At 38.6% G+C, this 22748-nt stretch overlaps 2 protein-coding genes across 5 annotated transcripts in view; both read left to right on the top strand.

Moving 5' to 3' along the window:
- The window catches only part of RGS17 (regulator of G protein signaling 17), a 68570-nt gene extending 63684 nt beyond the window's left edge, over positions 1-4886 (top strand). For all 4 annotated transcript variants that reach the window (XM_063151322.1, XM_063151319.1, XM_063151320.1 and 1 more), the window contains exons 4-5: positions 496-730; positions 3782-4886. In XM_063151322.1, the coding sequence (XP_063007392.1) occupies positions 496-730; positions 3782-3970 (424 nt within the window). In that variant the 3' untranslated portion in view covers positions 3971-4886. The remainder of the gene's footprint in view (positions 1-495; positions 731-3781) is intronic.
- Positions 4887-10505: 5619 nt separating this feature from the next.
- On the top strand, positions 10506-21642 carry MTRF1L (mitochondrial translation release factor 1 like). The gene is made up of 7 exons (XM_063151318.1): positions 10506-10803; positions 12159-12238; positions 13410-13593; positions 17045-17208; positions 18127-18244; positions 20035-20171; positions 20762-21642. Exons 1-7 carry the CDS (start codon positions 10521-10523, stop codon positions 20975-20977), a joined length of 1182 nt encoding a protein of 393 aa, XP_063007388.1. The 5' UTR covers positions 10506-10520; the 3' UTR covers positions 20978-21642.
- The last annotated feature ends 1106 nt before the right edge of the window (positions 21643-22748 follow it).

The following is a 22748-nucleotide window of genomic DNA, read 5'->3' as shown; positions in this document are numbered from 1 at the left end:
GTATGCTTTTGGCTGCCAAGAGCTTTTTGTTTTTCTTGTTCCTCCTAAACCAAATCGTGTACAGTCACCATCAGAGGCAGGCAGGGACATCAGGTGTCATCTAAACCCTTCACGAAAGAGAGTCTGTTTCCAGTTTCCTGGAATCTCCTTTACCTCCAGAGGCAGGAATTCAGTGCTGTTGTAGGATTTTGTCTTTGAGCTACTTGGCTAAGAACACCAGCAGAAAACTCATAAAAAGTCAAGTACATGTCTCATAACATTAAATACATTTAGTGGGCTATTGGGATAATGAATGCACAAGTGAAGAGCAAATAAATTTCCCCTGTTATTGCTGAAGTTTTTTTGCTTCCAGGTTTTTTTTTTGCTCTCCAGTTTTTTCAGTCCAAGGTGAAAACCTTGGATTAAAGTGCAGTCAAAAGGAGAATTTTTGGATGAATATATGAAAACACCGTTACAAAAATAGAAGCATATTTGTAATGATATTTTCTTTTGCAGCCAAAACCCTACTGCAGATGAAATTTTGTCTTGGGCTCAGAATTTTGACAAGATGATGAAAACACCAGCTGGGAGGAACCTTTTCAGAGAGTTTCTTAGAACGGAGTATAGTGAAGAGAACCTGCTTTTCTGGCTTGCATGTGAAGATCTAAAGAAGGAACAGAACAAGAAAGTTATTGAAGAAAAAGCAAGACTTATATATGAAGATTACATTTCTATACTATCACCAAAAGAGGTAAAGCTGTAAATGCTGCATTTGCATTTTCTGTTATCCCAGCAGGAATGTTATACACTGATCTGCCTGGTGAGGGTCTGAAAGTCTGTCAGATGAAAGTCTTAGTATGAGCATTAAATCAGGAAAGGAAGGGACAGAGACATAGAGATGCAGGCACTGGGCCATTTAGCATTACCAGCCACAACACACCCAAGTTCTCTATAAGGCTCAAGAAACTCCAGTAAGAGAAAGCTGAGAAATAGGTTTGCCTCTTTAGTAATGATGCATGTTGGACAGAGAGAGGAAATAAGTAATGCAAATGCAAATTGATTTCTGGAGAAAAAGCACCAAACTGAAAGAATTTAAATCAGAATCTTTATAGATTTATCTGCTGCTACAATTGTCTAGGAGGAAATCTGAATTTCCACTGGTTATTCCTATGTGAGAGTCCAAGAATGAAGATGACATATTTTATCTAATGAAATGTATAATATCTAGGGAATTTTATAAAATTTTATTCAACCCTTTAGCTGAAATAGAAAAATTTTAAAATTATCTTCACCTGTAGTAAAGAAAAAGCATCCCTATCAAACCATGTTTTATAGTACAAAGAAATACATAAATACATAAGCACTATAGAGTTTTTCTTAGGCCACATCATGTACTTTTCTTTGCCTTGTCTTTGTGCATTGCATTTGAATTTCTACTCAATGGCATTATGCTAATTTATGCTCACTGTGGAACTTCCTTTCTACATTTTACTTTTTCACTACATTCAGTAATAATTTGCAACTTCATTCATATGAATGAAGCCAAAAGTGAATTATAGCTCCATTATCTTCTCTTGTGCCATAGTATCTACTTTTACTTTGGAGTGAAATACAATTGCCAATACAGCAAGCTAATAATAAGTTTTTACTCTAATATTCTTCTATATTTTTACCAGATAGGTATGTGATGAATGCTCATTTGTCTTTTTAAGCTAAGGCCAATCAGCATTTAAAATTCAAACACTAACCAAGCATTGTTTAACAGAGCTACTCACAAACTTGGTGCACTGGATGCATACAAATCTTATCAATCCGGTTGCTCCTGCCCATACTGGAAATCTTAGTAGGCAAAAAAGAACTGTTTGCAATGCATTAGAACAGCATGGGAACTGAAAAATTCTTGTTCATCCAAGCATTCCTTTCCAGATGTTACTTTTTGGCAGAAGAGCTGATATATTTAGCATGACTGGTACAGTAAAGAAGTTGTTGAGGCAGAAGGTCTTAGTGTTCTAACAGATACTTGGTATTCATCTGCTTAGCAAAAAAATACCTTTAGTAATTACAACTAGTTTTGCCATCTGGCTTTAGTGAGTCACTGAAAAAATACAATGCAAATTAACAGTTCTATAATTAATTTTGGTTTTTGCATTCTCTGAGTGCAATTAACTTTTATTATGCTCAGTGGCTCAAAACCCCACTATCTTGCCAAATTTGAGGGTTTTTTTATCCCAGCTATTATGTTTGATATTGAAGAACCAATTAGCTGCACAAACTGTTTTTGTTGATATAAATGTGTGTGCCTGGGTGTCAGGGGGCGAATTGCTTAAATCTTAGTGTCCTTTCTGTGCTGTAGAGATGCAATGGTTTGGGCTTGAAATCTGTTCAAACACATTCTGAAGGCACATGGTTGCAACACTGCCACTCAAAACTGCCTTAGTACTGTACTCCTGCCTACACTCACTGGCTGAGCAGCACCACTGGTCTCTCATAGTTGTGCCTTGCGACTGACAACCAAGTGAGAGCAAATATTAGAGGAGAAAGCTTGTCTGCTCTGTCAGTAGCATATTCCAGTACGCTAACAAAACAACAGTGCCAGATTCTACAGCTGGTAGAATCTGAAGACAGAATGAAAATGTATATTTACTTCTCAGTGCTGTACCATACTATATGACAACACATCAGCATTTTTCAAAGACTTTGTTTCACCATGTATGAAAGCACAGGCTCACACATCCAAACATATTCTGAGTTTTCATCTTGGTTACCATCCTTTGTGTATCAAGGTTGATACAGACAGTATGAATATCTTTGTACAGTTGCAGAGCAGCAGGGTCAGATTGCACCTTGGTGTAAATCACAGTTTCTTAACTGATCTCTTCTTGACATTTATCTACTCAGGATTTTAGCCCTTTTCTTCTTAGCTGTGTAAACCTTTGCTGTCCCAGCGGGCCTTGCTGCTACTGCCATTTCATTTAATCCAGAACGCATTAATTTACTAGGTTTTATTGCATTTTGTGGATAAACTGTACATTCACTCAAATTTCTAAAGGATATTCTAAAATCATCTGGGCATTCATCCCAAGCATAATATGGCCTTTTCTGCCTACCTAAGCACAGGAGTTCATCACAAATGGTAAGTAAATGAGAAGCTAAAACTGAAACTTGCTAAGAACTTCAATATGGATATATGATCTCCTGGAAGTACGAATTACCAGATGTTAAAGAGTTCTGACAAGAAGAAAAAAATCTGATGGAAATAGTTAATAATAATGGGAAGACTAACACAATAAAAATTATAAAAATCCCTGGGTAATTTGTAAGGAACAAATGTAGTGCCTGAAAAAGAAACAGAAAAAAAAAAATCTCTAGGGCAGCCAGATAAGAATGATGAGTAGAAATCTTCAAAAAGTTTAACCATAAATGCTCAGAAAAAAAACTGCAGCTCTCTGAATGAGGGTAATTCAACATTCATTTCAGAGAAACATTTTTAAATGCATACAAATTATTTTTTAAGGTAAAACAATATGTTTCGGAAAACTGCAGTTGCACTGCATTTAATCTGCTGTACAGCTGCATTTCATAGCACAGATCTTAAGAGGGATGCAAAGACCAAGTCAAAACTGAAATAGAGGTGATGGTCTCAGTGCATTACCAGTAATTGTGTGATGGTTCTGAAAGAAGCACAGAGCATTATTGAGTAACTGGTAAACTCAGCATGTTCAATGGAGCCCTGAGAAATAAAGAGACATATTGCAGCTTTTCCAATGTTATTGTTTCATTATTCTGTGCTCATCTTCTTCAGGTTAGTCTTGATTCCCGTGTGAGAGAAGTGATCAACAGAAACTTGTTGGATCCCAGCCCTCACATGTATGAAGATGCCCAGCTCCAGATATACACCTTGATGCACAGAGACTCTTTTCCAAGGTTTTTGAACTCTCAGATTTATAAGTCTCTTGTTGAAAGTATTACAGGCTCTACTTCTGAAACTTAGTTTTAATTTTCAAACAAAATAACTTGATTTTTTTTTTGGGTGGGTGGGATGGAAGAAAATTAGTTTAATAACATCTGGAGCTGGGTTCCTGGAGAACTACAGTTTAGCACTACTCAGGCTACTGTGAAGAAAAAAAATACATATTATGGTCTCTGTCTACATTTTTACCAAGGTCCTCCTTGCTCAAGATGGTGTGGGAGGGGATCAATGGATTTGCCAAAATACATTTGTTTCACACTCCTTTCACCCTACTGCAGTCAAGATTGCAATGATGTATTTGTAGTTTTATGAACAATCTCCTTGTGTATCCTCACACTGCATGTGCAAGGTAAAACTGCTTCACTTACCACTTAGTTGTTGCAATATTTAATCCAATAATATAAATTATAGCTGTATTTAAAAACTTTTTTTTTGTGCAATACAGTCCTATGGTACATAGAAACAATTACAGCAAACCAGAAAGAGGCTTGCATTTTTTAACATCACTAACTAAAAAGCCAATTTTTAAGGTGTAGCATTACTCTACATGCTCTACTGAGTACAATACACTGACTTTTTGAAGCCAATATTTCTGTACAGAGAAAAAGAGCTATTTATCACTGTTTATTTAAAATAAATCAAGCGGAGGATTCCTCTGGTTGTTCACTGCCAAAACTGTGGCATTTTCATTACAGAGTTTGCAATGTCAAAGAAAAAGAAAAATAAAAGGAGAAAAAAAAAGCACAAATCACTTAAAGAGATCCATTTCTGGGTGACACAATCTATGCGCTGATATTGTTTAATTGTTAAAAGAACAAAGATTTTCAATGTACATTTCAGATGTCAGATACTGTAATTGATTTATTAAAGACTGGCTATCCAGTTCTAACACTGTTGTATAATGTTATGTACTTCAGAAAAAAAAAAGAAACAAGAAACAACACAAAAAGCTTGATAATTTAGTTTTTTGAATAAAGAAATTTAATAAAAGATTGCCTACATGTAGCATTTTAGAGCATTTTAGAACATTTTGATGAACTGCATCTGTTCTGTAAGATATTTTTTTTTGAAAGCTAAATCCGGTAAAAAATGTTTTTAAATGAAGTAACGTTTTACGAGGTGGCGGGTTAAAGAAGACTTATCTTAGCTTCTAGCCTCATTGATTTTGAACAACTCCTTGAAAACAAGGGGTTTGGAGAGTAATATAAACCAAACTTCAAGGGCTTCTAAACCCACAGATCTTACCCAAGCAAAATGCCTAGAGAAACAGAATGGGTATCTTTCCTGGGTAAAGATTCCTGTACTGAGCCCTTAATCATAGCTAAGGCAGCACAGTACTCCCATCACTAGGCTGCCATGGTGTTTTTAATAGGTGTTTGCTTGGCCTTTTTATCAAAGAATGTCCAGTTTCAGGACACATTTTGATGTTTAAAGAGACAGTGACTTGGAACTTAAAAAAACCCCATCTTCATACCCACCATACACAAGCAAAATGAGTGTTAGCATCCCTCATAAACTGCTAAAGATACAGCAAGAAATTGCTCTGAATACTTGTTAAATAAATATATATATATATATATATATATATATATATATATATAATGTTTGTGTGCATATATATATATATTTAATACTGACAACCACGCTAAGACTTCAGAGGCAAGGTTCTTCTCACTTGCGTAGGACTGAACACGGCACGAGCCCATCGCTTCCGATCGGCCTGCAGGGTCTGCAGTTGTGTCCTCGAGTGGAATCTGGCCTGAGCGCAGTTGGCTCCCGGCCCTCAGTTACTCCCCGCGGGCAGCCTCCGGTGCCGGCTTTGGCGGGAGCTGCTGCCGCCGCGGCACGTCTGCTGTGGCACCGTAACTGGGAGCATGCAGGTCTTAGTTTATCTTCTGGGGCTTATTTTTTTCCCTTTGTTTTACTACCTCTCATTTTCTTAATTTATTGAACATGCTTCAGATGGCAGGTTTGGGGAATTTTTTAGTCATTCTTTTTACTTGAAACCTCTGTGCTTTTTTTGGATATATATATATGAACAATTTAACAAACTGTTTCTTAAACTGATTTGGTTTTGTAATTTATATAGAATTCAGGAGATGATTAAAAGGGCTATTCTCTATTCCCTATGCAAATATTTTAACTGTTGTAGTGTTTGACAAAATGGGATCTAAAACAAAAATCCGCAAAGTGGAAAAACAAATCTGTTTACAGTGGCATTGCTGACTATCCTACCATATTCAGCACTTTTAAATATTGTTATTTATGAAAATGTAGTTTAAAATGCAAGACAAAATATTTATAAATGTTTCTTTTAATAAATACCTGTTTTGTCTGAAAGTGCTACCGTGTTATGACAACTTTATTCATGTTGGTTAGCTACTTACCATTATGAATAAAATATTCAATTATGATACTGATCGAATACGAGCTATGATGTTTACAAATCCTGAGGGGGGAAAATTCAGTGAGAAAGGACTGCCTCCTTCTACTGTGAAATGCTGTTAGGAAAAAAATATTTTTTCTTGCTTTTTTCTTAATTGGAATTTAACTATGGTCCTACATATGTCTAGTATCATTTGACTAGTTATATTTACTTGGTACTAAACATATACAGCATCATATATGTATATATTTACATAGTGTAATTTCAAGTTGTTGGTGTTTGAGGCACAACACATTTAGTGCACACATCTAAGCAATGTGTAAGAGACAAAACTGCATGCATAAGTCTTGACAAATGTAGACTTGAATATTCTTAATGTTACTATTTGATGGTGACCTGCTAGTCATAAGCTATCTTTATAAGATATTTCACACAGGTAGAACTTCTTGTCAACACAGACAAGTCATCCTTTCAAGACAGGTTTAAAGCTAGATGTGCAGGCCCTAAAATATTACCTTGATTTCTAGCATAAGGTTCCAAAATCTGTATTTGGAAACTGTGACATAATTTTGAAAAATATTACACCAATCTTCAGTGTAATACTGCAATGAAATCACGTTTAAAAGTTTATTGTCTAAAATCCTCTGTTGAGAAGGATTTAAAAATTGAACATAGCATGTAAAGTTTCTTTCTTGGAGCAAGTGCTCGCATTAAAACATTTAATATACATTTCGTTTATTGGTTTGGATTTCCCAAATTTTTTTTTTACAAAAATGGATGTGGTCCAAATGGACAATAAGTAACATGATCTCATTGCCTATCATACAGTTCTTTGAACACAAACTGTAAAAAAGTCAAGCTATTAAACTGATTTATTGTGCATGCAGTGTACAATACACTTTGAAAAACTGCCTAAATACACTTATTCTATAGCTTGGAATAAAATAAGTATGTATTTAACTTGTATTTCAGTTTTTCATGAGAATGTATATAGCAAGTGCACTACAGAAAGTGAGCTATGTTTTTTGTCACTTTTGCCTGGTGTTTTAAATTCCTGTCAGATAGAACCTAATGCCAAAGAGCCAAAAATAAGCAGAGTACTTCTGAACCCTCCTGTCCTTTAGGTTGAAAAGAAACTCAATCTACACTGTGTTACACATGTGTTCAATTTAGCCAGCTTTCACAAAAATGAGCTTAAAGTAGTTTGGGACACCCAGAATGAAGCAAAACTCACAGACAGTATCATGAGCATTCAGATTAGCCTGAAGGCACATTTGGTGTGGAGGAGACTCAAGGTTTGATGGAGAAAAGACAGGTTGGTGACAGGTTGGTGACACAGGTGGCTGGGCTGCAGGTTAAACAGCTATGGCACGGTACTATGGGAATGTGGTCATAGCACCTCCAGGTCCACAGCCAGCCCATAACTCAGTTGAGTACCTGTGGAGCCCACTAGTTCATTTTCAGGACAACAGAAAGTGGATACAAACCACACTTCAGCTAGCAACAGCTACTTTTTAAATTAAAGCACGCTGAAGTGCTGCTAGGCTATGGTCTAAACCAAGCAAATGAAGGAGAACTACAGTCTAGCTTCAACAGCCAGGGTTTAAGATGTCATCTCACGCTAAACTTGATTCCCTGGGCAGCAAACTCAGTGGCAAGGAGCCAATATCTAAAATCAGGTGGGGATTTTTCAGTAAGAGCAGCTTGCTGGACTGACCGTGCTGTGAGCCTGGTTAGGAGCCCACAACTTCCATACGCAGGAAGTGGTTGCAAAAGCCATTTAACAGAAGTTCCATAACACCAATTCAAAAGCAGTCAAAGCTGATATAAGAAAGTCTCTAATTTTAGCAACTCTCTACACCACAAGGAGCAAAGTCTGTATTTCCACAATGTCGAAGCCCGCTCCTGGCATTGTTGACCCAGTCAATAGAGCCTGAGACCTTAAATCCAAGAAAGCAATAAATTAAGGTTGCACATAGGCAGATAGCTGCAATGTCTCCTCCAAGTTGATCTGAGTCATGTCTGTCAACTTCCAAATAGGGATTTTCTCAGCCTATAATGCTGTTACTTTTTAAGGGACCCAAGAGTAGCACTGTAGCACATCCTGGGACTCGGACACAGCAACAAAAGTCCCATCCTGTTCACCAATATTCTGAGTACATTTGCAGTGACAAAGCATCAGCCCTGTTTGAACATGTCCTGCATATTTCTGCCAATAGTACAAGTGATGTTGGTGGGACGAAAGAATAAAGCAATAATAGTGCCAAAATCAGTTGGACAAAGACTTGACAGAAACAGTGGCTGCATATTATTTTAACTTTACACCAAAAGTCTGAATTTGCCCCTTCCTTTATCCAAGAACTCACCCAGTGGAAATCCATCCTTCTCATTTAAAACAGGGATATGATTCAGGTGATTCAAAGGCTGACCATCAGTCATTGACTCAGATTACTTTTTTCTTTTTTTCCTCAAAAGCTTTATCTTAAATTACCCCTTACTCTAAGTTTTCTAAGTTTTCCATAGGTCTCTTCACAAGCTGGGCTCACACAGCAGTTAGAGGCTTATTCATTGTTATAGAACATCAAAACATTTTGTCTGCTAAAGCATAAATTGGATAATTTTTCCTTTATGCTTCTGGAAGAAGACTTCAAGGAGCTTCATGGGCAGGCAGTAGGAAAGGGTGCAAAGGAAGCTTTTGGTGGGTGAGATTTCATAAGTGATGGCCTGGGGTTTTTAACAGTGCCAGACAACTCACATAGACTGTACATTCTCCACAAAGATCTTTCAGTGTGACTTTTACTTTAAATGATTGCTTTAAATGATTTTACTGATTTTGCCAATACACCTGTCCAAAGCTGTGTGCTTAAAATCATAGGAAAACATTTTTATCTAACCATTCATTTTAATGTCTAATATTTTGAATAACAAATTCGCACACTGGCCTTTGGATTTCCATCATAGAACAAAAAGTTCCATGTTTTCTTTTCTGACTACCAGAACTACTTAGGTTTTCAAGAATTACTCTTGCTTTTGATACTGCATTTGTGAAAATAACAATTTACTAATGTTTCATAAGGAAGTAACTGTTATTCCAACACTGTAATTTAGTTGTAAGATATGATAGCCTGGTTCTGGTAAGACATGAACAAGGACAGAAAGAAGGCAAGGACAGAACTCTGACTCCTCCAATGATTGTAATACAAAATACTGCCTAATGAAATTTTATGGATAGTTGCACATTTTTATAATAAACTGTTTTGAGTTTAGTCAAGAATCTCACTAATGATGTTATCTAAAACAAGGTAATATGCACTCGGTCTGCATTTCAGGAGGGATTTGCCCAGATCACCCCAGAACACATAGTTCCTAAATGGCTGCATCCTCGCTGCTTTCCCACGGAAACTTACACGCAAAACACTGTACTCAGATCTGTATTGTGTAAATGGGCTGTCGTTTAGTCTTACCCCTAATTTCTGATGTGAAGGCACTTAGAATTGCCCTTTCTGCTTCCTCTGACAATTCATTTCTTTTTCTCTAAATGCTTAATTTTGCACCTGCTTTCAGTACGGGGACATCCTTCCACAATTTTTGCACGGTCCTCCCCAGCATACTTTAATTCTGAAGATTTCTTCTGGAGGGAGAAGGTCTGTAAGAGTAACCCAGATATCTAAAGCCGCAGCTCACACTCCTCACCAACCCCACTTTTACCTATGCAGACTTTAAACCGCTCCAGTAGAAACCTCAGTACCCCCGGGGCTCTTGTTCAGAACTCCGGCTATAAGCCGGGGTACGGAGGATTTGATGGGGTTTGAAGTGTTTTGATTTCTTTTTTCTTTTTTTTTTTTTTTTTTTTTGGTTCAGAATGACTAACACGCCACCCCGGGGCCTGCAGAGGGCGCTCGGGGCGCCCAGCCGGACCATGAGGGAGAGCCCCGCCCCGTCAGCGCTGGCCAATCAGAGCCCGCCCCACGGCGGGACGGCGAGAGCCGAGGGAAGCCGAACCCCTTCGGCCATTTCCGCCACCGGAGACCCGATGATTTCCGACTGCGCCCAAAGCCAGCGCCGAGTCTCTTCGGCAACTTCCGGAGATCCGGAAGGGAGGCCGCCAAGCGCGTTCGGGCGTGTCCGGAACGGCAGTGACGCCCGGGCGACGGGAGGGCGGCCACGCTCCGGCCCCAGCCAGACATGCGGCTGCTCTCGCGGGCTCTCCGCGCGGCGCAGGGCTACCGAGCAGCCGCGCTGCTCCCTCGGAGCCTCCGGGCGGCGCCGGTGGGATGGCGGCTGCCGGCGCGGCGCGGGCTGAGCGCACGGCCCGGCCTGGAGGAGCTGTTCGCCGCGCCCTCCCTGCGCCGCCTGCTGGAGGCGCGCGCGCGGGGCGAGGGCGGGGCGGCGCCGCAGCTGGCGGCGCGCGTGCAGCGGCTGCGCGACAAGGAGCGGGAGCTGCGCGACACGCGGGAGCTGGCGCGAGGTGCGGGACGCGGCGCGCGGCCGGCTTGTTCCGCGAGCGTGACGTCACCACGTTACCGGGGAGCGGTCCCGAGCGGCGGGCAGAGGGCGGGGGTTCATTTGCATGCGCTGACGCCATTGGGCGAGCGGGCCGCGGGTGGGGCGGGGGGGCGGAGTCCGGTGCGTGGCCGGTGTGGCGGGAGCGCGGCGCGCCTGTCCCCGGGCGGGGCGGGGCGGGGCGGGCCGGTGACACCGCACGTGTCACCCCCGGGAGCACGGGGCGCCCCCCGAGGGCAGAGGAAACAGCCCGGGCGGAGATCGGCAGTGCCAGTGAGCGGGGGAAGTACCTCCGCCGGCGTGGGAAGTGCTGATGCTGGAACCTATTTCATATGAAACAAAGATAACTAATCGGGGATAGAAAACTTCCTAAGTTTTGGTGCAGTTTTTTTTTATCTTTCTCTTGCTGCCAAGACAGCCCAGTCCACCTGCCTGTCTCCGTTTGGCAGTCATAGAAGTCATCGCCTGAATCTGCCGTCCCCACACCGTGATTTGACTTTGTTGTGTGTCAGAAGCTGCGCACGTTTAGTTCTGCCAAAAAATGGGCTGCTTTTTTTTTTACTGAGAATCAAACTTCGTTTTGATAGCAGTTAGAAAACTAAAATGTAGAAATGGACTATTTAGCATCAATAAACATTCGTTAGATGATTAAGTATTCCCTAGAACTGTAGTATTCAGATTTTGCATACAGTGATAGGGGTATTAGTCCTTTTAACAAGGAGTGCCAATTTTGGAGCCTCTGTACCCTTTAAATCCTTTATGTTCTTGCCACACTGAAATACAGAAAATACTTTTTTAGAGCCACAGAATGGCTGGTGCGGGAAGGACCTGGATGTCACCAGTCCACCCTCCTGCTCAGGCAAGGTCACCCACAAGTTGCTCAGGATTTCACCTGTTAGGTTTTGAGTATCTCCATGTTTCACAAGGATGAAAATTCACAACCAATCTGTGCAACCTGTGTGTGCTATTGTTTGACCACCGGCGCAGTAATTGTTGTTTTTTATCGTTGGTTTGGATTTTAGTTTTGGATGTTTTAGCAGAAATTCCTTATTTCAGATTTTTCTCATGTCTTATACCTGCACAGGATTAGAAAACACTTAATAGGTACTTAGAATCTTCTTTACAGACCATATTAGTAATTTGATTTTCTAACAGGTTTAGTGTTTTGGGGGAGGGAGGGAGGGGTAGTGTGGTAATATGGTTTTGGTTTGGGTGATTTTTTTTTGTAAAATAAGTTATTCATGTGGTTATTTATTTAAAAGGTTTTCTTAGAATGGCACTGATATATGTCTGAGGATTAACCATACTCAAATATTTCAGATGAGAATGAAGATTTCCGGAAGCTTGCAGAAACAGAAATTGCTTCCTGTGAAGAAGAGATAGCTGAACTGAAACAACAGGTTAGATCCCCTTATAAAGCCCTTGTTTCCTTGCCATTCTTAAATTAACAAATCCAAATTGTCTTCTTGGGGATGTTGGAACTAGGTGACATTTAAGGCCTCTTCCAACCCAAACCATTCTATGATTGTCATCAAGATATATGGGATAAATTCTTCTTCCTCCCCACTGTGCTAGTTATAGTCCCCAGGCAGTGTCTTGTAGCTAAGGAAAATTTAAAAATCAGGTTCTATAAAGACATCCTGTAAGCAAGTGTCTGTTTGTACCTGGAAATGTTTCAATCAAAGTATCTTTTTAAATAGGTGCTATAGTTTGTCTTGTCTGGGTGTATCTTTATGGATATTCAACTCTTTAGCCCTTGGAAACGTTAAACTTACATAGTGTCACTCACTGGAGGGGTTGGAAAAAATGTAGTACTGTGTAACTATGTTAGGCTGCTACTTTATATAAATTTTACAGAGTATCTATGTTATTTAACAAAAAATCCTTAGGTAAACAGACTGTTTCAGCTTAACTGTAAAAGCTGCTGTGGTTGTATTCTTTATTCCTCCAACAACAATACAACAGTCACTTTATAAATATTTTTTGTAAATATTTATGATTCTGCCAAAAGAAGTCATCATCTGTGGAAAGAAACATCACCCAATGCTAGTAAAGGATGAGGATTTAAAAGCATTTGCAAATCATCTAGAATTTTGATTCAGCATGCAAAATTTTGATCATATTTTGGTATATCTTTCTTCTGCAAATAAAGCTCTTTTTTAAAAAATAAAATAATACATTTGTGTTGTTGTTGAAGGACTGTGCTTGTGAACTTCCTTCTTAGCTCTGCAGCTGAGATAGAATTAAAGGGGACTCTGATTCGGTTGTGTTGCAAGAACGGACATGTATCCTGTGGTTTATCCTCACAGTGCTCCTGATGGATTAAAAACTTCTGTGAAGCTTTGTGGCGCTCAAGAGAGGCCTGTGTAGTTCCTGTGACCCTGAACAGAAGCAGGGAGCCTCCCTGCAATGCTGCATCACCCTTGCACACCTTTGCCCGGCTGAATCCTGTCCTCAGGGTGGGAGAGCACAGCCTGGATCAGTTACAGACGGGTCTGGCATTTTACACTCACTCAGGTGTGGACAGCAGTGTCAGAGAGGAGTCTTAGCTGGGTGCTTTTGTATTCACAGATAGTGTTGCTTTTGATTCCTTCAGAAGAAACAGATGAGAGTGATCTTGTCATGGAAGTAACTGCTGGAGTTGGAGGGCAGGAAGCCATGCTGTTCACCTCGGAGATATTTGATATGTATCAACGATATGCTGCTTATAAAAAGTGGAAATTTGAAGTATTAGAATACTTTCCCAGTGAACTAGGTCAGTAATGAAAAAACTGTAACTTCCTAATTCAAGTTGAAACACTCATTCATATGACATTTTAATTTCCAAAGTAAAGGAAACTAATTTGCACTATCTTAATTTTAGAAGTGTAGTATTGTTCAAATGTCTGATTACAGTTCTCTTAGCTTCTGTATTTGGGCATGAAACTCCATTTCAGAAAAACTATTAAAATACTAAAGTGCTACAAAGAAAATTTGTTTTTCAGTAATTTCATTTCTACATTTTAAAACTATTGAAAGACGAGTGCTTGGCAAAAGGAGAAATTTAGAAAGTGCTACAGATATATCGGTTTAGATTTTTTTTAAAATAAATATTATGTAAACTTTATTTGGCTGCAGTGTTCTATTTAGATATCTAAAGTTTTATTGTTTATAGATTAGGTTGGTGGAAGATTGAAAAAACTGGTTTTTATTATGGATCTATTGGCATAGAGGAATCAGTTTTATTAAAAAATTCTTGTAGTTTAATCTAAAACATTTTAAATTTATTTGTAATAGTATCTCATCTATAATATAAGGGAATGGGATATTTGGATATAGCTCATCTGTAACAGCTGTTAAAATCTTTATTAGAATTTGATTTTCAAAAGTGTTATATTTGTCAACTGTTTTAATATCTTTCTTTAGAGTTCTTAGCAATTATCTTATTTTAAGTCCATGAACATGAACTCAGGCTCCCTTCTAGAGTGGCTCACTCCTCTCTAGAGTGACTGCTAATAATTCAATTAATATACTTTAAAAAAAATATGACACTTGAATTCCTTATTTTCTATTATCTAGATTTGTTAATATTAATAAACTTCTTGTATTGTCAAGAGCTCATGTGCCAAGTAAACTTATGCAGTTCACTTGGTGATAGGGATGAGAAGCTTCATATTAGAGTGCATCTTCTTACTGAAGGAACAAAATGCTGTTCATCCCCACTCATGACCAGGCAGATGTTTTGCTAGGAGCTGAACCAGTTCAGCCCTCAAAGCCAACAGAAATCTGATTATTTCTTTTTTTTTTTTTTAATTAAATGGAATAAACATTGTACACATTAGATGGGTGTAAACAGAAAAGAGGAAGGGTCTGGGTCTTTTTTTTTCACATTCTAGGGGGAGAGGAGAGTTGCCTTTCCATTGAGGCAAGACTTGGATTGGGTAAACCCCAGCAGTCTCGCACACTTCACCTTCAGAGCAAGTTTCGGTCAGCTTAAGCAAAGTCTGTCTCATCTTCCAGCCAGCTGTATATTTTTTCTTTCTCATCTCTAGCAGTTTTGAGGCCACTGTGCTAATTGGATCAGTCCACTGATTTGGCTGAAAATTCCCTTTCATGGAGTAGTTGTAAGTCAGATCTGACTCAGCTTACAGTCCTATGATTAGAAGAAAAAGGGAGTTGGGCTTGGCTACCCTTTTGTTGAAAGCTCAGTCCTTGGACAAGGAGCCCACACCCTCAGAGATATTCTCATTAATGCCTTAAATGGGAAATGGAACTAATATGTGAACCTAGTATAAATCTATCCATATTTTCTCTTATAAAGGGCTAGTTTTTAAATTATTATATATTATTTTAAAGTCTGTTTCCCTAAGGATTTGTTTATGCACCTTAATTAACATTTAGGATGTAAATCTTGGGAAAACTAAAGGTAGTCCTAGCTTTTCTCAGCCTCTTGCAGGTTATTTTTTGATTTTGTGTAACCACATATTATCTAAACAGATGCTGGAGATAAATTGGGAGGTAGGGGCACTATACATGGCATGGCCAATGAAATGGACATTTGAACCCTCAGGTTCAAAGTGTCTGTGCTGTGCTGAGTAAGCATGGAGCTAAGGATGCTGGTGATACTAGGCTGTTACATCCTACTCACATTCCATTTCTATTGATCACATGAGTAAAAGCAAGGTCCTGTGTTAAAATGTCGGTCTCCCTTATTTCAGAGAACTCCTGAATTTGAAATCTGCAGGTGAGCATGTGTGAACCAGGTGCATGTTAAATAAAGCTGCCATAAAATACAGGTTACAGTCCACTCTTAAATGACTATTGACCTACCCGGTGGGATGCCACTATGCAAAAATGGCATGTTGACGATTCAGCACACATGTTGAAGCACAAATCACATGTCATTATTTATCCACTGCTTCTCACCCTGTAGTGGCAGGCAGAGACACAGATGTGGGACTTTTCCCACATCTAAGATGCCACATAAAAAATGAGTGCAAATTCATACCCTTGTTCTGAGTAAATCCGACATCAGGATAGATTGGGATATTTTGTATAAAAGGGGCAAACACATAGTTATCAAGAGTTAACTACATTTAACAGGTCTACAACTTGTCTGCCAGCATAAAAGGTCTGTCAAAATTTCATTAGATTTCTCTGCAGTTCTTAATAAATCTATGTTGGTAGTAGTCAGTTTGAAGTAGTATGACCTAAATACCTGTCATGTGAACCAGTTTCTTGGTCATCTTATTCTAAGCATGTAGGCACACATGCCACTACAAATACTAAAAGCAGAAGGATAAAAATGATGTGAAATTAAAAGCCAAATTGCCTCTTCCAATCTTTCACCAACAGGACTGTAAAACAATATATATTTTAATAAAGTTATGAGTGAATGAACATGTCTATGGGGGTGAACAGCCTGGCCTGTGACTGGCAGGTGACTTTTTCCTGCTCCACAGGGCCATTTCAGATTCCATGTTGTCTTCATTTTACTTTTTTAAGAAGCTGTTGTCTTGTTCCTATGATTGAGTTCCTTAGTCTGAGAGATAGCTTAAACCAGTATTTCTGAGAAGCACGTGCCTCTTCTTCTCCTCAGCTATGCTTTCATATTGCAAGGCTTGAAGAGCAACGCTCTTTCAAGGCCTCCTGTGTCTTCAGGTGGCACACTATCCGCTGTGCTGAGAATGGGATTTGGGAATTTTGTTGCATTGAAGACAAAAATGGGTGAAAAGTTATGTTCATTTATAGTGCCATCACATCTCTGATCCTTCACTTGTACTGCACACCAACAAACAAGAAAGATCAAGAATATCATAAAGTAGTAGAGACACAAACTGTCCCAAAGCTATGATTGCTATGGGCTTGACTTCCAAGTTCCAAGCTGTTCAATCCTGGTAGGATGTTGCTGTCAAGTGTTTGCCTGGAGGTGTTGATGAGAGGTGCAAGAACCTGTGTTCTGTTTGCTCCAGAAAAAATTATATAAGTGTATATAAAAAATTAAATTGCACTTACAAAAGAGACATTGACAGTCCTTTCCTTTTTGAGGTAGTGTGTGAGTAAAAATGTAGGGCTTTAAGGTTGTTCCTGCATTTTTGGCATAATTTTGGTAAAATCATCATTTTAAGAGACAAATGCCAGTGGTGTGTAAATACACTGTTTGAAGTATAACAGCATAGTATCAGCAGTTCTTAAAGGTTTACAAGTGTTTTTCTTCTCTATTTAAGGTGGCCTAAGACATGCAGTAGCCAGTATTGCAGGTGTTGAGGCTTACAAATACATGAAGTTTGAAGGAGGAGTGCATCGTGTTCAGCGGGTACCAAAGACAGAAAAACAAGGACGCATTCACACCAGCACAATGACTGTTGCAATATTACCCCAACCCACTGAGGTAATATTTATCTTTCAGTATAACAGAATTTACCAGGAGCAGTGTTTGATACCAAGTGTTTTCTGCCTCTCTTGATATTCTGACATAATGACTTTTTAAATCTTAATTTCAAATTAGGTCATATTTGTTATTTTATTTTTATCACAGGGATGGAGTAAAGAATTTCTGTCTTTTCTCATAATCCTAATTTCAGTAAAGTCACTGAGAGTTTACTTAACTATGACTTGAAAATTCGCTGTGATGGTCTTGCATGCTTTGTGGAAAACCACATTTTCTGAAAAGTAACAAAAGACTGAATCATTTTACCAAGCTCATAGATTACGTCTTTTAGCACTTCCTCTTTCCCATTTTTGTAGTGTCCTCACTTGCCTGTTCTAAAATGTATGATCATTCAGTTTTGCTGTATTTGCTTGCTTAAAAGCAATGGGTTAAGAAAGCTTTGTTTTGATCTTAGTTTCATGTTGACATAGCAGATTGACAAAGATGTTACTCCTTCCTGAACTTCCTTCAAATTGTCTTGCTCCTTCCTCACAGAGACTATTGCTCTACTCCAAAGCCAAAAAAGGAAATGTCTTCCATTTAATTTAAAAACCATCCAGTCAAGCTCAAATATTGGTTAACTCTGCTGGAAGAGAATGCAGACCTCTCAGAAGAAAGGAAAATTAGTGTTAAGCAATGATTATGTATTAAGTTACTATTTGGCTGATTTCTGGGTCTCCATCATGATGCATTCCGGTCTGATTACCAAGATTTCTTAATATGTTTATAAGTGGATTTGAATTAGTACCCGTAAGCGTTCAGAAGTTTGATCTTGCATGAATGTGCCTTCTAAAATAGACTGACTGTGCATATTTGATATCTGTCTAGATAGAAACAACTTAAAACACTTTTTTTCTCTTCTTCTGTCTCCCATGACAGATGAGGCTGCAAATTAGTCCAAAAGATCTACGGATAGAAACAAAGCGAGCTAGTGGAGCTGGAGGCCAGCATGTCAATACCACCGATAGTGCTGTGCGGATAGTTCACATTCCAACAGGTGCTGCTTCATCCTTTCCTTTGTACAAGATTTACATTCCAAAACTGCTGCCAGAATTTCTGCTGAAACAATGGTTTTATTTCCGAACCTGGGCAACAGTAGAGCAGAGGTTTAACATAGTTTTCATGTCTGTTCATACTAGTCTAAATGCATCATCTTGTGCCCACTCCAGTTTTTAGCAGTGAAGACTACTGGCTTCAGTAGGTAAGCTGTAATTTTGCTATTAAACATGACACTCTAAAAGGAGTCAGATCAGTTTCTATGAAAAAATTATATTTAAGCTTTCAAATATTGAAAATTACACCAAAAAATTGAGTAGGTTGAAATCTAATGATCTGAATTTTCTTGACTAGTCTCCAAAAGAGAGTTGTGCTATTTTCATATTAAAACATTACTTTTAATTGCAGAGTATACTCAGAATGCCAGCTCCCATTTGTCTGCTGGCTCCCTTCCCGTAGATGACACACATAATTAAGAGGCCCATCCCTCTGGCTCAGGTTAGGAAACATAGCAGGGATAAGATACACCCTCAAATACTACCTGATTTTAGCTGTTGCATGGGGGCTTTTTATTGCCATTCCTAAGCCTTTTACTTTCATTTGAGCAATTCACAACAGCCTTCTTGACTTTCATTGCATTTTAACTTTTCCTCTTCTCTACCACAAACATTCATCAGGCTTTACACCGTTTCAGGGTAATCCCAAGCCCTCTTTATCTTCATGTGTCCAGATTTTTGCCACCCATTTTGTTGTATCTGTTGAAAACATCGATCCATTCTGCACTTACTGCATCACTTGTAGTAAAGCAGAAGGCAAGCAGTGGGAGGTTAAAATTCTGTTCACTATATGGTGACAAAAAGATTCCCCAGATTAAAAATGTTTTGCAGTGCCTGTTTGGATAAAAACACAGCAAACTAAAAACCAGATCTTTGTTTTTGCTGATGGTAGTTATTAGGGTGTGTTATAGAAATCTTAAAGCGTATTGCAATTTTTTTGCACTTACACACAGTTAACGGGGGGGTTTATACCTCACACTAGCTCCAGAGTTTTTCCTCTTCCATCTTTCCCTTTTTCATTTCTCTGATCTCTCTTCCCTTAAAATTGTCCTGTTGCTTCTTCTAGTTGTCTCTTCCTAAATCTTTTTATAAACCTCCACTGTGATCCAAAATGTTGTTTATAAATAAGTCTTTCAGAAAGTAATACTATGTGATCTTATAAAATCATCCTCTAATATTACCAGAGCTACTTAATAAGTCCAAATAACAACTTAGCTTGTACTGTATTTTTTCTTCCTGCTCTTTTTTTGGGCTTTTCATTTCTTACCTTTGATTGTGTGTCTTGAGATAAGAAAGCACACCCTTCTAATTTTTTTAATAAAATAGTGCCCACTTTTTATCTTCTGATCATATGCTAAGCACTCACTATCTTATGTATTTTAATGTTCCTTAAATTCTACATTTCCTGGAACTGTGGCCAAAATTTACAAGTAATGAAGGTGTCTTTTATAAGTCAGATCACATCACGTATCTTTTATTTCATTATCCATCTATTGTCCAAGTGAAACAAATTTCCACTGAATTAAATTTCTTGTCTTATGGCTTAAAGCACCTGTACAACTCAGCCTACATGTGTCTCCCAAAATGTATCATTACTCATTAATAAACCTGGACTTCTGCATTCCCAGTCCAAATGTAACAGCCCAATATAACATATAAAAAATCTTCCAGAAATTGCAGAGCTCTTTTAGTATGTGTTAATCTTAAATGCTAAATGTCACGATATTTTTGACAGGGATTGTGGCTGAATGTCAGCAAGAAAGATCCCAAATTAGAAACAAAGAGAAGGCTATGCAAATGCTATGTGCTAAACTATACAATGCCAAACTAGAAGAAGAAACCAAAAAGAGAAACTATGCTCGAAAGATTCAAGTAAGTTTCATTTAGTTGTGATCTAATTCTGTACAAGCATGTGTCTTTGGGCTTTGTTGAACAGCAAGTAGTAAATGGAAATACAGAGCAGCAGGATCCCAGGAAGGACTTACATGAGGCAAAAAAAGTCAAAGAATCACAGAATGGTTTGGATTGGCAGGGACCTTAAAAGCAGTCTAGCTCCAGCCTTCCTACCATGGGAAGAGATGCCTTCCACTTGGCCTCTCTGGAGAAAAAAATTTGTGGAGTCCCCAAGCTCTCTGAACAAAAGCATTGCCTTTTACTGCAGCAGTAAAGGCCATATATTAGCCAGACTTAAAATTTCAGTAGTAGGTAAATCCTAGAAATCCAGTGAAATGAACTGGATTGCAGCATGAGGAACCAGAATAGTATTAGAAAATGATGCAGTAAAATTGTTCTTTTACATGTTTGAGAACAATTACTGCAGCTATAGAAGTGATCTGAGTACTATGTAACTATAACAAATTTTGTATAGTCATGTGAGGAAGAGAAACCTTTTGCTTTGTATGCCTAGTCAGTATTCCACCATTTTTTAAGATGATGATAAACTGATTCTTCTTGTTTAACAGATTGGGACTAAAGGAAGGTCAGAGAAGATCAGAACATACAACTTTCCACAGGACCGGATTACAGACCACAGAATAAGCAGATCAGTGCATCATGTTGAGTCTTTCATGCTAGGGGAAGAAATGCTAGATGAAATGTTACAAACTCTGAGAGAATATGCTGATTATGAATCTCTAATGGAAATTATTTCAGAAAATGATAAAAATAATTCTTCCTGAACGTGGTTTTTCTCAGGCCATTACAACAGATGTAGACCTTGGTCTGCAAAGAAGCTTCTCAGAGCACCACCCGGAAAATGAAACTTGTTTTCAGATCATGAAAAACTTGTGTTCTCATGAATATTAAACATTTTTCTTACTTGCTGGATAGAAGACTTTATTATCTTCATATGAGACATTATTGGTGCAGTAGTACTTGTGAAAAGTTTATTTGACTGCACCAAAAATAACAGCAGTTTTTAACTTCTACTGAGAACTGATTCAAAAGGTATGCATGCATTAAAAAAGGAATTATTTCTAGTTCCTGTTTTCATTTAAACTATGGCTTAACCATCACACAGCAGTGTGAAATAGCTTACTTGGGAGAACAAAAAAAATTCCTATTTTGTTTGAGTGATTGGAAAAAAGTGATAAATAAATTATCCCACTCTATCTATCCACATATTTATTAATCATTTACATGTATCATGGGAAAGGGAGTCAAAGTGTATCTCTGTCATGTTTTCAAGTCCTTCTGGCCCTTATTTATAAATACAAAACAAGTTTAGGAATATCCCTTGTTGGAGGAAAAAAAAGCCATGGAAGCCAAGTGAGGAATCATATGAATTGGTTTTGGAACAAATGTTTCTGTTCTGAATTCAAAAATAAAAGTAATTGTTACAATATTGTTTGACTGATATTTTAGTATCCAGTTGACTTCAGTGTCTCCTTTATGGTTTTAATGGAATGTCCAAGTTATTGATCTTCTGAAAGTTATGTGCTATGACCAGCACTTACTGGTTTTGTCTGTATTTAACAGCATTTTACAACATTTGATGCATTTGATTTGATTTGATTATCTTCTTTTTTTCTAGCAAACACTGCATGGTAACTATGATTAAGTCCCAAGTCTTTTAAATTAAGATGCATTCATTAACTTCAGATGAAGGAATGTGTGCATAAGATGAGGCATACATATTTTCTTCTGATAAGCATGAGTACTAAGTCTGTATTTACTAGCAGTTTTATAACTCCAAACTGGCACATAAAAAAAGTAAAAAGAAACACTGACTCAGTTTTTGTGTAAAATAATTAGTTGCCTATTGGAGCAGAAACTGGGACTGAAGTCTTCATTCTAACCAGATCAGTAGTGTAAATGGCTCACTGGAGAGTACTTGTGGCAGTCCTATGGATGTGACTTAAAGCCAGGCCTTCTTATGCCAAGTGGTAGATGGAGTTTGCTGTTCAGTTTTGTATTCTTCCCAAAAAATAAGGGCCATTGACCACGTCTGCACACTGGACTTCTGCATGAGACTTAGGTAATTGTTTAGATCTTTGTCACCCTAGACCTTCCCTGATCTTCCGGCCTGTAACCTGTCTGGCCAGATCCCACCTCTGTATTCTCATCTAGCTCTTGAACAAACACTGAATATATTGCTGCCTTGCAAGTGCCAAGGCTCTGATGGGTGTGAGAAGAAACAGACATCACATAGCTCTGGCAGGAGGCTGACAGAGGCATTCCAAACCTGGTGTACATAGTGCTGTTCATAGGGGGATTTCACTGTCCTTGGCCTGTCATGTCAAGCTGTACTATGTAAAGACTTGAAGTCCCTCGCTTGCTCTGTATTAATTTTAATGCAAGAGATGTTGTGTCTGCAAATGCAATCTCCTTGAGCTGTGAGCAGATTGCTTTTCCAGCAGTGGTGGGGATTCCTGCACTGGTGTCCAGTCAGCGTAGCTCCCAGCAGTGCTCCTGCTCACTCTGCAACCACTGGTAGCGTTGGTCGTATAA

The sequence above is a fragment of the Melospiza melodia genome, chromosome 3 (assembly GCF_035770615.1).
Source record: "Melospiza melodia melodia isolate bMelMel2 chromosome 3, bMelMel2.pri, whole genome shotgun sequence".
Lineage (NCBI taxonomy): Eukaryota > Metazoa > Chordata > Aves > Passeriformes > Passerellidae > Melospiza > Melospiza melodia.
The sequence above is the reverse complement of the archived record's forward strand: the minus strand, read 5'-3'. Positions and strand labels throughout refer to the sequence as shown.